Raw genomic sequence first — 16,269 nt, 5'->3', positions numbered from 1 at the left:
ATATCTATAGAGATTATTTTGACCTGTATTTGTAGATCACTTTGTTTGGTAAATGAAGTTTCAAAAGCAACTAGTGTTCATTCACTGCCTCTTGAGAGGTGTGTCCACAAGCAAAATGGTGAAAAAACTGCTTAATAAATTATTTTGATGTAGAAACGTTACCAGAATATTTGTTTCCCTAGGGAGGAATGTTGAAGAATATTTTTTCACTTATTTGAACATAATTAAGAAGCATTTATTAAGCAATTTATCAGAGTAAACAAAATGTTTTTGAATATTCTTTGCCTGGGAACACTTTGTTTTGCATGTAATATATGAGTACAATAGCTAAAAGATATCCATGCAACCTTAAAATTAAAGCTTTTCTGTAATGACTTTATTCTATATACTTAAATATATATATTCATAAATAACTCCTAAGTGTAGAGAGACAACAAGCAAATTCTGCACTAATTTAGACCACAGAGCCTTTAGTACCTCTCTCCTTAATTCTGATCTCATGAAAAATTAATAGTATGGGGATACATTTTGGCAGATTCTGTTTCTGAGCCTACAACCAGCAAAAACACATCCACCACAAGTCATGAAGAGCAGAAGATGGCCTCAAAGATTTTGCCTCTTGGAAAAAGTCACAGCGACACCAACCTTCAGGGGCATGACAGGGCACAAACTAGGGATCTGGGGCGCAGTGTGCATTTTTAAAACACATACTGTATTCACTCAAGCCTGACTGACCTCAGGCCTCTATGTACAGTCTCCATGCAAAATTTTCCTTCTCTTGAAAGGAACAGACTGTTCTGGTCTCAGCCAGGCTATGGGCACACATTAATGCTGCTTTTTTGACCTACTGATGCAGTCACTCTCAAAGGTGAGGCAAGGAAGAGTGTGCCTACAATGACTAGATGTCCCAATTTTATAGGGTCAGTCCCAATATTCGGGGCTTTGTCTTATATCAGCACCTATTACCCCTCACCCTGCCCTGATTCACACTTACTATCTGGACACCGTAGGTGTGCCCCCTATTCCTTTCCAGCAGCCTGTTTGAATGTAGCCTTACATTTATGTACACGAGAGTTAAAGAATTTCTGTAAGAGGACATGAAAGGAAAATTCTTCATATTCTCTTCTCCCTCTTCAGATCATAAATACATGTAACTGCAGATAGCCTAAGACCTGGCCAGTCATTTCTGCAACACATAAATGCTTAAGTGGTTGCACATCTAGTTTTGGAAGTAGCAATAATAAATCTGTGTTTTGGTCTTTTGTCATGCACTGGATATCTAAAATTTGTAGTTGTTCTGTAAATATATCTCACCAGTGCAAGCTGAACATTTACTTCCTGTTCTGGACTGATTGAAAGCTTTTCAATCTCCAACAAGTTATAACTGCCCATTTTAAAGGATTATTGAGAAATGCTTTGTAAATCTAAAATAATAATAATCATAATACTTAGGACTTATCTAATGTGTTATATCTGCCAAACATTGCACAAAACTAACTAATTAAGGGGCCTGGTTGAGCTTTTACCCTGCATTGAGGGCGGTCTGAGATGTACTAAGTCAATGGAAACTCGGGGCGGTATTGTGCTTCAGAGAAGCTGAGTGACTCAGTGGGGAAATGGTTGTATTCTCTCCACTCCATCCAATGGAGCTGGCTTACTGTGAAAAGGAGCACATGTTCTACCCTCCTTAAGGATGGTGCAGCTGCTGCATGCTTTGTGAATCTGGGAGGTATTATATCTGCCTGTAGCAAAATGCATCTTGGAGCTCCAGCTGGGATGGTGCAATTACACAGTTTCCAACACAGGGATGCAGATTAATGACAGTTATACAACTGCACCCTTTAAGGGTGAAGCATGAACTTTTCTGCCAGACCAGTTCTGTTTCTGATACATAGAAATAGGGATCTGCCAAGACTGAAATGTGCATGGTCTTCTGGGATATGCAATCCCTCGGAGGCTGCCCAATTTCCACAAAGCCCCAGATGTACAGCAGCCCGACTTATCCAGAAGTAAACTGTGCACTGTGGGACAGGCTACAAAATTACAAATAACCAAGAATGAGAGACTCTCCTTTCAAGCAGCTCGGCAGCAGGGAGATGCGATACTGCTTGAGAGGATAATTTCTCATCTTCTTTAACAATGCTCCCTACCCCTACACCCCGCCCCCCCATTCAAAAGGGAAGACTGGTTCCAGGCCTAAGCTATTATTAGTTCAAAAGAATGCCTAACTTTGTGCTAGGAACCAAAGGACTTTCCCACCCTAAATATTTCTACTTTTGTTTATATTACAGTAGCACCAATCAAGAGCATGGTCACACTGTACCATACAAGTACATAAAACAACATGGATCCTACGGCAAAGAGCTTGTCTGGAAAGGAGTCCTGGAAATCACTGTTACTAGTGGTGACCCCCAACCTAGAAAACACTATCCTAATAAGAAAAGGAGGACTTGTGGCACCTCAGAGACGAACAAATTTATTTGAGCATAAGCTTTCGTGAGCTACAGCTCACTTCACTGGATGCATCACGAAAGCTTATCCTCAAATAAATTTGTTCATCTCTAAGGTGCCACAAGTACTCCTTTTCTTTTTGCAGATACAGACTAACACAGCTGCTACTCTGAAAACTATCATAATAGACTCCTTTCTACAACCCTGGCAGTTGTCATACTGTGGGGAATTATCACTCTTTTCGTTCCATAGCCCATTTAAATCTTCTTCGTGGCATATCTGTTGAGCAGAATCTTTATCTCCAGCTCTGAGAAAGAGCATGGTTGGGTGACCACAAAGCTGAGTTTGCCATCACGTGGCTGCTTCCACGGGTTGTGCTGCCTTGAGGCAGTATTTCCTGGGATACTTGTGGTTCAACCACAAAAGACCTATTTGGCCTGGATAGGACCATTTTATATGAAAATGTTATTAGCCAGGGTAATTTTTATTCATTTAACCTTTTATTTCCTTTTTAACTACCACTCTAGTTTAGAGTTATTCCCCCAACACCACCACTAAGAGGGATATTATTCACAAAATATACTGCTTTTAATATCTAATGTCAAGAACAAAATATAATTTTGCGTTACTATATAGAGTCTTTGGACATATTCTTGCTAATGAAGGTCTGATCCAAGTTCCACTACAATCAGCAGAAATCTTTCCAGTGATTTCAGCGGGAGTCAGACTGACTTCATATGCACCAAAAAATGCATGTAAGCAAGCAAATGGTGGAACCCACCACACATATGCAAGTGGAAGATTCCACTGGGATTCTAGATCATTGATGAATGTAGCTAAGGGAATGTGAAGCCCATTAAACCCAGCAGATCATAAATTCTACCTGTTTGCAACTAGACTGAAGATCCTGTGCTCTGGGCTATTTCCTCTTTCTACTATATTCACAAGCTGCTAGATGGCCTGCAAGGCAAGTGTATCCTGAATGAAGCCTCTTCTGCTGTTCTCATTCACTTTGACCTTTCTTCCCTGTGACTTTCTTTCCACATCAGACATTGCCATAGGATTTACTCCAGCTGCATGTGGGACAGAAGTTGGGATACTTCTTGTAGCCATTCCCTTCCTTATACATTTATGGAGGAAAAAGCCATAGCCTGGCCCAAAGACTGCAAATTCCTCTGGGTAGAGCCTTTCCTGTCTCCATTAATATCAATGACAGATCCCATTAATTTGTCAGCAAAACTGCATGCATACCCAGGGTGTCCTATAAACACTGAACAAATAGTGTCTACAATTACAGCTTTTTCATGATATAGTCTGTAATAAAGTTTTATCCACATACAGTATCTTCATTTGGAATATGATCTACAAATTTTATCCCTATCAACTGATTAACTTACAACTTATTTACCACAAACAAAACAAACACACATTTTCGGGTCCTCTTGTATTTTGTTTCTATTTCTTTGAAACTCTATGTAACCTGAAACTTTCCATTATGAACCACTGCATTATTATCTCCATCTGATTTATCTGAACTGATCTTCTTTCATTCAGCAAGACAACTAGACTAAGCTTAATGTACATTAAATTGCCCTAGTAATTTTTTCACATTAGGAATCTCTTTCCCTACAGTAAACATTTAAACAGTTGAAAATGTTAGTCACGTCATTTAAGATGTGCACATATTTCCAAGGGGAAGTATATATCCATCTTTCCTGGCTGCATATTTCTAGTAAGTTTTCTGCTTAGCAGTTCAACCACTCAGACAAATCTCTAGTAGATTGTGTGTCACAGTCACATCACCTCATGCAAAAAAGTCAGAGCTCCCCACGTAGACAGTGAAGAATACTGTTAAATGGAGGTACATTTTCTCTGCCAGTTCACACAATACAAATCCCACAGCTGACAGCACAATTCAGAAAAGACACAAAACTACTCAGAGCTAAAGGGCTGGGTAGTCTCCCAAAATCTTTTTTGTACAGGTCTATTTATCACTAATGGATGAGGAGAATGATTCCTTGGCTAAATGTATTCCTGTCTGCACTTGAATGAATGCTATTGAGTATAATACTGACTAATCTGTGTTCAAATGCCTATGTTGCTAACTACAGAAATCTGCTTTCTTCCTCTAATCCACAGATGCCAAACACTGTAAACCTCCATGCAAAATGATAAGACATGGTACAGAAAATAAAACAGAAAAAAAAAGAACTTTACATTTTTTTCTTTTACCTACTCTTTGTAATGAAAATTACTATTGATTGTGATTCATACCGACCTTAAGTTACTACTGTATACAGATAAAGTCAGTACTAAGCAAAACTAAAATAAGAATAAAAAATGAAATCAAGAATACAGAGTGGAATAAATCCAAATGCCAAAAACATGGAGAATAATATTAAGAAATAAAGAGAGTGGTTAGAAAGAGTGGGGAAGATTGTCCCCTCCATATGTGGAAATACATATGGGAGTGGGTCTGAAAACCCTGGAGGAGGAACATTGCAAAGCTTCCTGATAAGGATCTGGAATCATCCTGCACTTAATTCACTATAATCAACACAGCAGAAGTGGGTCTTTAGGAAGGACTTGTATGTGGATGAGGTAGGGGCTTTGTGGATGAGGTCAGAGAGGTCACACCATTTATAAGGAGCTGTGTGGAACAAGGCACGTAAGGGATTGTGTGAAAAGCTGTCCAACCAGCGGATAAGGCTTGAAACACTGTAAGAGTGGAAGGGATGGGCCAATGCTATGCTTAGCATTGACAAGCTAACACAAACTGGAAGGGGCAGCATTATGAAGAACTTTGAAAGTGGTAACAAGAGTCTTTCATTTCATGCAACAGCAGATGGGGAGCCAAGAGAAAAGTGCAAAGAGGGAGGAAACACGATCAAATGGATGGGCAAGGGAGATTATTTTAGTAGTTGCATTTTGTATGGATTGAAGGGGGGGGTGGGGAGAGAGAGAGAGAGAGTGTACAGCACAACAAAAATGGCAGCCCCTCATCTTTCATGCCCCACAGGACAATTCTACTCAGACAGACAGCCTTTCACTTGATAAAACTGAGATGAAGCAAGCCAGTGTCAGACCTATTGGCATTATTTTATAATTACACACACGCAAAAAGTACATTATTAAGCTTTTAAAGTCAAGCACTCAAAAGTTAGGAAATACCAGAATTGAGGTTGCCTGTGCACTTTGGCCCTTTGTATGTATGCATTATGAGAAATATTTAATTACAAGAACACATTCTATTTTTTCCCCATCGGACCCATACACTAGTCGTTCGTCCCTCCCTCCCCCGAGAATAATATTTCACACATGTATCATGCCTTCCATCTCAAAACATTTATTAATTTAGCCGCAAAACATGCCTCTAAAGCAGATGTTCTTGCCCCAATTTACAAAAGGGAATTCTAAGGCAGAGAGAGAGAGCAAGTGACAAATCTAAGCACAGAGTGGAAGTCTGATCGACTGAGTCCTAGTCTAGAGTCTTATCTACAAGAGCTTCTTTCCTCCACCCAGGGCAACTCTGCATCCATGTGAACCGCTTGGATGATATGGGAAGGGTCTACAGAATGGCTGGGGGAAGGAAGTGAGGAATCCTTCCTCCAGCGTGAGCAGCTACTGTTGCCAACTCTCATGATGTTATTACAGGTCTTGTAATATTTAGCATTTTATTTACAGCCCCAGCTCCTGCAATGACACGCTTAATTTGATCATTTGTTAAAAACTAACTTTTTAAAACCATTAAGAAGTTTCTAGCACTCCTGGTTGTGGAGAAAACCTTGCTTGAAATAGTAGATGCTACAGGGTTCAAAAAACCAGAAAGCAAATAAAAAGAACCCAAAATCTATATTTTAAAATCTCATGTTTTTTAAGACAATCTAATGGAGCTTTTGGGCCATGACTCCTGATTTTTGAATATTTGGGTTTGGCAATAGCAAATAGCAGTGGAGTTGCTATACAACCACTGAGTGTGGCCATGATCCAGTGTGCATTTCCCCTCCAGGGTGAAGGATGGCTTTTCTGGACACGTAGTCGTAGATACATGAATGGAGTAGCATTATTTTCCCCTTGACATGCTGAATATATTACTACTAATTTGGTACTCAATTTTCTGATTAACCAGTTACAAATGCTCATTCTGGGCCTGATTCTCCCTTCAGTTATCTTGTAAAATTGCTAGTAACTTCAGTGAAATCAACATAGTACTAAAAGAAAATGCAATTATTGTCCAAACTTATAAGTAAATTACACATAACGAGGTACCCCATGACACTTCTATGTTATTTACAAAGCACCTATCAACGTAACCGATATGGGGAGAAAATGCACAGAACAAAAGTTTTCAAAATGGCTGGAATTGAATGAAACGACTGATTGAAATGAGTGATTAATTTGGAGATGCATCTGGAACTGAAAAAGGTAACTGCCTTTATTAAAATTAGGAGAACCTGTAAAATCATCTGTTTTTCCACTAACTAATTATTTAGTATCCAGTCCAATATTGCTTTTCACGTGAAACATCCATTGAAATCATGGGAATTTTGCATGTGGTATAGGCACAGAATCAGGCATCTCTAAGAAATGATTTTATGGACTATAATTTCCCTTAAATATATTGGCTCTGGCCTTCAAAAGGAACTTTCAGGTACCTTAATGCAGGCTGCCCCTATTGGAATATTACAAGGTATTCTTTCCCTAGGCTTTGACAGATTTAAAAAAAAAAAAAAAAAAAAACCCCTAAAGGATTTTTTTTTAAAATGAGTTACAATGCAGGGAGAATCCACTGAAGTCAATAAATTTTTCCATGACTTCAGTGGGAGTTGGGTTGGGACCATATAGCATCTAAATCAACTGAAAACCAGACATATTAAAGGAACACCCGATGATTTGTCAGGAAAGTTTAAATGAGTTAGCAGTTCTCTATGAAATTCAATTAGTGCATGTACAGAAACATAAGTCTTTATTCATTAAGAAACTTGATTTAATGTGTTTGTGTACAGCAGCCTTTATTCACTGTATTTCAAAGTACCTTGTAAAAATATTTCAATACAGCACTCCAGCTGTTTCATTTCTCCCTTTGTAACACGAATATTTCATCAACTCTTCACTTCTTTTATCTTTAACAAGCCTTAGCAAAAGATACTTAAGTCAGTGAGAACAGATATCATTCTTAATTGTAACTGTTTTATTCAATTGTCAAGCAATCTAGAACTAAACAGAATTCCCTGGACGCAGAACATGAAAATTAAGGGTCCAGCACCTGTCCTGTAAATCCTTAATCAAATGAGTAATTTGTACGCAGGTGAGTACTCCCAATAACTTCAATGGGACTACTTACCTGAGCAATTTTACTCATGATTATGGCTTTGCAGGATTGGTCCTTTATTCTGCAGAACACTTGTCATTTCAACATGATGCAACAGTTGCAAGAGCAAAAATAAAGATACCATTGAATTTTGTTGTAGTGTTTTTTGTTTTGAAGGTATCCTTAAAGATTTTACAAAGATATATACTGAGAGTCTGATGACTGGGTATGGAGCAACAGAAATCAGTATGCCCCTCACAATGACATATATAAATGCACAGAGAATTTTTTACATTAGAATCATCCACTTGATTGAAGAGGATTGTTTTCTAACTCCAAACTAGTTTGTAGGAATGCCAAATAATTTCTTTATCTTTATGGGGTTGAACCTGAAATGGGAATTTGGAATGCAGATCAGTTGGATGATTGTACCCCTAGATTCTAATCCTAACTTAAGATTCCCAAATGTAATATTTCAATTTTACATAGGGAATTTTTCAGGTATGATTGACATCCATAAATGTCAAGAAATACCTGGTTCTTTAGCATTCTTCCAAAGTAGTAAGTAATTTTCAAAAGCAAAATTGAAAGGATCCGTGGTAAACACAACATTAATAAACCTTGATATTTACACGAAGTCATGTGTATGACCGGTAGGGGAGCCAGGTGTCTAGTTTTCGACCGGAACACCCGATCGAAAAGGGACCCTGGTGGCTCCGGTCAGCACCGCCGACCGGGCCATTAAAAGTCCGGTCAGTGGTGCCGTGTGTCTAAGGCAGACTAGTCCCTACCTGTTTTGGCACTGCGCTGCGCTCCGGAAGTGGCCAGCGGGTCTGGCTCCTATGTGGGGGAGCCCATGGGACTCCACGCACTGCCTCCACACTCCCACTGTCTGGAAACCATTGCTAATGGGATATCGGGGGAGGGGGACAGTGCCTGTGGGCAAAAGCAGTGCACGGAGGCTCTTGTCCCCCTCACCTAGGTGCCGGACCTGCTACTGGCTGCTTCCGGGGTGCAGCGCGGAGCCATGACAGGCAGGGAGCCTGCCTTAGCCGCACTGCACAGCTGCCCGGGAGCTGCCTGAGGTAAGCTTGCACCCCAACCTTGAACCCCAACCCCCTGTCCCAGCCCGGAGCCCCCTCCAAACCTGGAGCCCCCTCCTGCACCCCAAACCCCTCATCCCTGGCCCCACCCCAGAGCCTACACCCCCAGCCGGAACCCTCACCCACTCCTACATCCCAACCCACTGCCTCAGCCCAGAGCCCCCTCCCACACCCTCTGGTGTGGGGCCAGGGATGAGGGGTTTGAGGTGCAGGAGGGTACTCTGCACTGTGGCTGAGGGGTTCAGAGTGCAGGAGGGGGCGAGGGCTCCAGCTGGGGGTGCAGGCTCTGGGGGTGAGGGGTTTGATGTGCAGGAGGGGGCTCCAGGCTGGGGGGTGGGGCTGAGGGTTGAGGCTAGGGGTGCATGCTCTGGGCTTGCAGTGCAAGCTCTGGGATGCCTCATACTGAGAAGCAAGATAAAATGGTGCATGAAGCTGTAAGAATCAAGCTATTAACTGGGAGACACGGGTTCCAGAACTATCTCAGACTTCCAGTCCCCAGGGGCAATATTGAGAAGCACTGCCCATTTGATGAGGAATTAAGAACATAACATAAGAATGGCTATACTGGGTCAGACCAAAGGTCCATCCAGCCCAGTATCTTGTCTACCGACAGTGGTCGATGCCAGGTGGCCCAGAGGGAGTGAACCTAACAGGTAATGATCTAGTGATCTCTCTCCTGCCATCCATCTTCACCCTCTGACAAACAGAGGCTAGGGACACCATTCCTTACCCATCCTGGCTAATAGCCATTAATGGACTTAATTGGATAAATTCATGGAGGTTCTCTTTTAAACCCTGTTATAGTCCTAGCCTTCACAACCTCCTCAGGCAATTGAAATGGTCAGCAAAAGAACAGAATCTGCTCTTCCTTAAATTACTAATTAGAGGAATCATAGTGGGAAGTGACCACTTAAATAATGTATGCAGGAAATGAGGAAAATAGCTTTAATTGGAGAATAGGCAATACATATAAAGAATAGGCAATACATATAGTTGCATGTTAATTTACTAACTCATAGTTGAAATATTCAGAATATAATCAAATGATCTCCACATACTTATTTCCTGAAGAAAAACATAATTTAAAAATTAACAAAAATATATTTAAACAACCTTAAGTAGTGCTGCCTAGCATAGCTTTGAAAACTTTGCTTTTACATTGCATTAGAAGTGGGAAAAATTACTGTGCCAGCTACGTTACATATCACACTCACAAACAGTGTGCAGCATAAATATTGGTTTGCACTTACGCTATTTCAAGTTTCATTAAAAACAGTCTCAGTAACTTTTGCATAACTTTTCAGATCTACTAATATTTATATGTATAATCAATACACACTTTGAAATGGGAATGTCTGTATAAAGTCTTTTTGGTACACAGATATATAAAATCAAATGATGGTTAAGAAAAGAAAATCCCCTTTAAATTCATGTTTATGTTTTGTCTTTTTTTATTCTGCTTAGCTAAATATATCCATAGAGAGCATGTAATAGGAAACGTGCATCATCTTAAGTGTAAAGCAGAGTTAATAATAAAATCTCCACTGTGATATCATCTAGTATAAAGTACAACAAACATTAGAAAAGAAATTTACGCTGGGCAATAGGGCCTCATTCTGTATTCTTTACATATCATACTGAATCCAAATGAGGTTGTAAATATGCACATAATGTATGATTGAGTCCATAAAGATCATAAAAGCATACTTGATCCAAGGCTTTCATGTTTGCATATCCATTAATTGTTAATTATTAGGGGTACATATCAAAGTACAGCACAGCAGGTGCATTCACAAAGCTCTTATTGGTAATGAGATAATTGCTTGTACTGTACCTCCACCACTCAGCTTTGGAAATAAACCCCTTGAAGTCAGTAGAATAACACAAAATGAATTATTTAGAAAAAAAAGTGCTATTTTCTGTGTTCATAATGGCTTGTTACTCTGATGCTACAGACTGAACTAAAAACGGAGCAATGCATTGCACATAATGAAACCAAAGGACAATTTACTAACGGGAAGATTTCTTATTGGGTTTTGAAGGGTCAAGGGTTGGGTGGAGAGTGGAATTTAATAATGGCAAAATATAGATGAGCTACATTCCAAGTGATTTTTTTTTTAATATACTTTGGGGAAATCATCTGTAAATTTTCACGAGTAAGAGGAGGGTACAGAGAATCACAAAGCAATCTGCAACATGTTAAGTTCATCTGAATATTTAAGTCACTAACTCAAAATGAATCACTCTTCATAATACAAGTTGTTAAAATGCGTTTCTGGTTTTTAAAACATTTTCTCCTCTTCAATTATTTATAGCTAAATCTGCACACTGGAAACAGAATGGGACAAATCCTGCAAAATCTTACAGCTCATGGATTTGGGTTACCTAGAATGTGTTTAAGTCAGAGCAGATTTGAAATGAGAGTGAATTAGCTGAATAAATGCAATTACAAACTGTGTCAATGATTTTTTGTTCATGGTAAAAATGCCACAATCAATGCAGAACGATGTGCAGTGCTTTTTTATTTTTTTATAATAAAAACAAAAATTTACTAGGAAATCTTTATTCTGACCATAGAATAATGTTTGCATATAATCACATAGTGCCAGATTCTACTACCTGTAAGGATCCCAAATGAATAGCATCATTGAAGAACTGAAGTAATTGGTACTATTTGAATAAAACCTTATCGCATAAGGAGTCCCAGTGATTTCAGTTCTTTAACTGACTTTAGTGGGACGACCTGTGGAATAGGGTATTATTCATCCCTAAGTAAGGGCATCAAATTAAGGCCATTATAATTTGCCCAGTAATACAGCAGATGAAACCCCTGCCCGCAACTCAAACTCTAAATTTTTCCTTTGGGAGTGAGTATTCTTCCCTCCTGTTTCCCTCCTAGGAGTTTTTCATAGGGTGGGGAGAGCCAGGCTTTACTTATTTTTCACAGATTAATGACAGGTTTCAGAGTAGCAGCCGTGTTAGTCTGTGTTCGCAAAAAAAAAAAGGAGGACTTGTGGCACCTTAGAGACTAACCAATTTACTTGAGCATAGGCTTTCGTGAGCTACAGATGCATCCAATGAAGTGAGCTGTAGCTCATGAAAGCGTATGCTCAAATAAATTTGTTAGTCTCCAAGGGGCCACAAGTCCTCCTTTTCTTTTCACAGATTAAGTGCCTCATACTGCTCCCATTGAAGTCCAAGGCAAAACTCCAAAGTAGAACTGGACCCCAGAGCAGACTTCTCTTGAAGCACGAGAGGATATCACTGTAAGACAGTGGCAAACTGGGAACTCAACTGTATTTTTCTGAAATTACATGCACATCAGATTGGATCTGTAGAACACAGTAGGTTTTCAGGAGAGTTCTCTGTATCTCCCTGAGGATAAAATGATAGACTCTTGAAACAACAGGCACAGCCTTCACGAAGAAGCTACAGTCTACCAGGCACTTCAGCAACATTCCATTCATAAAATAAGCTGACGCTGGTTCTGGATACCAGAATGAATGGTAACCACTAGCCCAGTACAAAAAACTCTAGGACCTATAAAATTCACTAAACCCAGTGATTCAATTCTTTATTCTGAGAAAGCAAAACTAAATTAAATCAAAACCTAAAAAAAAAAAAAAAAAAAAAAACTTTAATCTTACAGGAAAAGAGCTATAGATTAGAAGTATTCTGGGTTGTAGGCAGAGGGAAGAAGATATTCAAATGAAATCTGATTAAAATTAGTCTAATAACCTGTCCAGTGTATTCATTCATGGGAACAATCACATCATTCAACAAGCTATGCAGTCTGGCTCATCAGTCCTCAGAAATGAGCTACCATTGAGACCAAATCATCCATCACCTCTAAGAAGGGTGACCCCTCCAGGTCAGTTTTGAAAACAATGGTGAATCTGTCAAGGGAGAAAAATGAAGTAGCAGCTGGTGTTATACCTGATGTGGGATTGAAAAAAAAAATGGTTTCTAGTATTGGCAGATCTTTTGTATTTACGTGTACAGTATACTCACACAAGTACACTGAGTGTTAGAAAGTTACATTATAAACAAACATCTTATTTCTACCAAGACACAAAAGGAAGTAGAACAAATGTTTAACAGTCAAGAATCTCTGTTTCCCTAGAGAGTTCAAGTTCTACTTAATGCCTTTCCATTTTTTATAATATGGCATGACCACAGTAACCTACAAGTAAGAGGTAAACTCCAGTACCATTGCACTTCTGTCAGAAATGTAATTATGACTTTATAACATATACATTGTGTCATAACAGCATACACCCATATTTACATGTTGTGAAAGTAGAATGAATTATATTGAAATTATATTTCATTAAACAAATGCTACTTGAAGGGTTTGTTGAAATATAGTTGTCAGGAAGAGAAACATTAAGGAGTGTGAGACAATGGGTCCTCAAACTAATTAACTTAGAGCTCCTACTGAGCTAGGAGATTGGTAAAGGTTAGTATGCAAATAAGATATGTATGTATATTTGTCAGTTTCTGCTTCCTTTTGTCTCTTGCGTTAAATTGGCTTTGGCTTATCTGTATAAATAAGTTAGCTTGAGCCTCAGAGAGGGGCTCACATATCTGCACTGGCAAAGCACTTTGCTAATAAACAGAGTGATCGGACAAATTATGTGAGTCCTGAATCTGACTTTGACAAGGTACATATAAATAGATTTTAATTTTGACTTTTAAAATAGGAATTTTCATTACTATTAGGAAATAAGTAAGGAATATATGAAAGATGTTATAAAAACCTCATTGAGTATATTTTGCTAGTTCATACTTTGCCATACCTTACTACTGGAAAAATGTATTGGTCTATTCATTTATATTTTATTTTAGAAAAAGATTTTTAGAATTAATATTTTAGAATTAAAATTTGAATAGCGCCTATCAAAAGTTAAGAATGTCGTTATAACAACTGAAATATTTTTAATTAAAGGTCATTTGCACCCATCAAGTTTACAATTCAACCACTTCCAATACGCTTTTTGGAAAGGAAATTCAAATTAGTTTCTTCCTATGTCAAATCAAAAGAATTACCATATGAGGAGTTCAACTACAGTGAAATTGATTGCACCGTTTGCGCATGACATTGATCTTTGTTTATAAAGATTTACTGTGCCAGAAGCAGCACCACCTATTGGATGAAAAATGTAGGTTAATATCTACTTTAACATGAGAGCTCTACTATAAAACTGGTTGTGGACAGATGCCAATGACTGAAGATCTTATTTTCACATAAGTATGTGAAACTTAACCAATATTTTCCAGGGTTTTGGCAGGAGCTAATAGCATCACACCATAATATACAATATAAAATTTCATGATTTAAAAACATTTTTATTTTAATATATATGACAAAGTATTTAAGACAACACTTCTAATAATAAGTTAACTATTCCTTTAATATCTGCTTTCGAATGATAGAAAGGAAATTGCAGGATTCTAATGATGCACTCTGCATAAATCTGAATGTGTTTAAAATTAATTTGGTTATGTAAGTGGTCCTGCTAAAATCAGAATACCAATACTGTGTACAGTAAGGGTGAAATGTTAATATACAGACTAATGTATTTTTGCTTTTAAAGACATCAGTATCCTACTCATTTTAGAGCAATGACTGAATTAATCAGCTATTGGATAACTGTCTTCTTTTTAGACTGAGATTTGGCACCATTCATTGATACTCTTAAAAATGTTAATTGCCTAAACAGGCTGCTGGCTAAAATAAAATCGAACATCTAATGTACTGTACAGACAAGTTGATGCTTGTTGCCTATATTGCCTTGAATTGTAGATTTTTCTCTCTCTCTCATTTCATATGTGATAAATTTTCATGTGAGTGCATCCAGTCGGGCTGTGGGAGTGAATGGCTGGAACAGTGTCACCTCAGAGGAGGCTGATCCTGGCTCCTTGGCTAATGGCAATGCAAATAGCCCTTTACCTAGTGCTTTTGGTGTTAAATACCACTTTTCAGGCCAGGGCGTGGGTGGGATTGTGAGCGATCCCAGCCAGAGCAGCCTGTCTCTGCTAGTGGGGGCAGGACTCGAGCTTGCCTCCACGGAGCCCAGCAGCAGCAGCTGGAGGCTAAGGTGAGGAAGGAGAGAAGAAACATTCCCGTCCATGATGCTAACAGCATATTTCCGTGGTGTGAAAGTAAAAGAGGCTCCGGTCGGGAATGGCACTAGCCAGGGCTCACAGAGGCGCAAAGTTGGTTTTAAACCCCGCTATTATTAAAGCATGCAAATCTCACTCACCCACTCGGAGGACGCAGAGGAGCTGGATGCAAGCAAGCAGGCGCCCTAGAATTAGCATTTCCAAATCGTCCTGTTCCCCCTTCTCTCTGTGGCTCTCTGTCCCCAGGCAGCTGCACCTCTCCTCACTGGGGGAATGGCTTGTGAGCCTCCAGCCTCGCCTTTTAAACGCTTCCCAATCGAGGAGGAGGAGGAGGAAGAGAAGGAGGGGGTGGGGGAACCTAGCAGGGCCAGACTTGGTGCTGCATCTCTGGGACTTTCGCTCGCGCTCTCCAGCCTGCTGCTCCCATTCACCCGCCGGCGGCGGAGCTGCCTGACGTGCGTGCGGGAGACTGCGCGAGCCCGCGCGCTCCAGCGCGTGAGGGTGGGGGCGCGCGCCCGGCAGAGGGGCGGCCCCCCAGCGCGTGCCTCGCTCTCTCCTGCTGCATGTCTGCGGGCTGGGGATTTGCCCCTTCAGGCCGGGGAGAAGTTCGTCGCGAGCCCCAGCGACGTCGGGGCGTCTGACTTGGCAGGAGCCAGCAAGGCTCCATTCTAAATATGCACCCTACAGAGCCTTGCAAGCCCTGCTGACTTCAGCTGGGCTGCACACCCAGGAAAGGGGGCGCCTAGGCCACCCCTGCGCTGCAGCCACCTGCCCAGCAGCTATTTTAACGACGCTCAAACCTGGCCACTCCTGCTTCATTTGCTCCGGGGTTTGCTAGGGCTGAGCCCCAGCACCTCTGGGCTTGGCAGTTCATAGCCCCAGCACCTCTGGGCTTGCTGCATCAGTTATGAAAGTAAAATAGTTGTTTGAGCCTGGCACCTCTTTCATTACAAATTAAGACTGCCTATCACCCACACTTGTAGGGATCCTGCAGGCATTCCCTGTGTGTATAATAGTGTGACTAAGCCCAGTGGTTTCCATGGAAGTCCTATAGTGCTGTGTACTACTGCCTATTACTTATATAGCCCTTTCCATCAGCAGATCCCAAAGCACTTCCCAATCTTTAAGGTGTTTATCCTCCACTCCACCCCTCTGAATAGGGAAATGTTGGTATTCCCATTTTCCACATGGGGAGCTGGGGCACCGAAAGGCTAAATGACTTGCCCAAGGTCACACAGGAAGGCCATGAACCCCATCTTCCATGTCCTAAGCCATAAT

At 40.2% G+C, this 16,269-nt stretch overlaps 1 protein-coding gene across 5 annotated transcripts in view; it reads right to left on the bottom strand.

Moving 5' to 3' along the window:
- Positions 1 to 15,467, bottom strand: part of PTPRZ1 (protein tyrosine phosphatase receptor type Z1) — a 194,707-nt gene extending 179,240 nt beyond the window's left edge. For 2 of the 5 annotated variants that reach the window (XM_073328200.1, XM_073328201.1), the window contains exon 1: positions 15,132 to 15,466. In XM_073328200.1, coding sequence (XP_073184301.1) covers positions 15,132 to 15,189 — 58 coding nt within the window. In that variant the 5' untranslated portion in view covers positions 15,190 to 15,466. Of the gene's footprint in view, positions 1 to 15,131 lie in introns of all 5 variants that reach the window. The other 3 variants (XM_073328202.1, XM_073328203.1, XR_012156806.1) reach the window with 2 other exon arrangements.
- Positions 15,468 to 16,269: the final 802 nt, after the last annotated feature.

The sequence above is a fragment of the Lepidochelys kempii genome, chromosome 1 (assembly GCF_965140265.1).
Source record: "Lepidochelys kempii isolate rLepKem1 chromosome 1, rLepKem1.hap2, whole genome shotgun sequence".
NCBI lineage: Eukaryota > Metazoa > Chordata > Testudines > Cheloniidae > Lepidochelys > Lepidochelys kempii.
The sequence above is the reverse complement of the archived record's forward strand: the minus strand, read 5'-3'. Positions and strand labels throughout refer to the sequence as shown.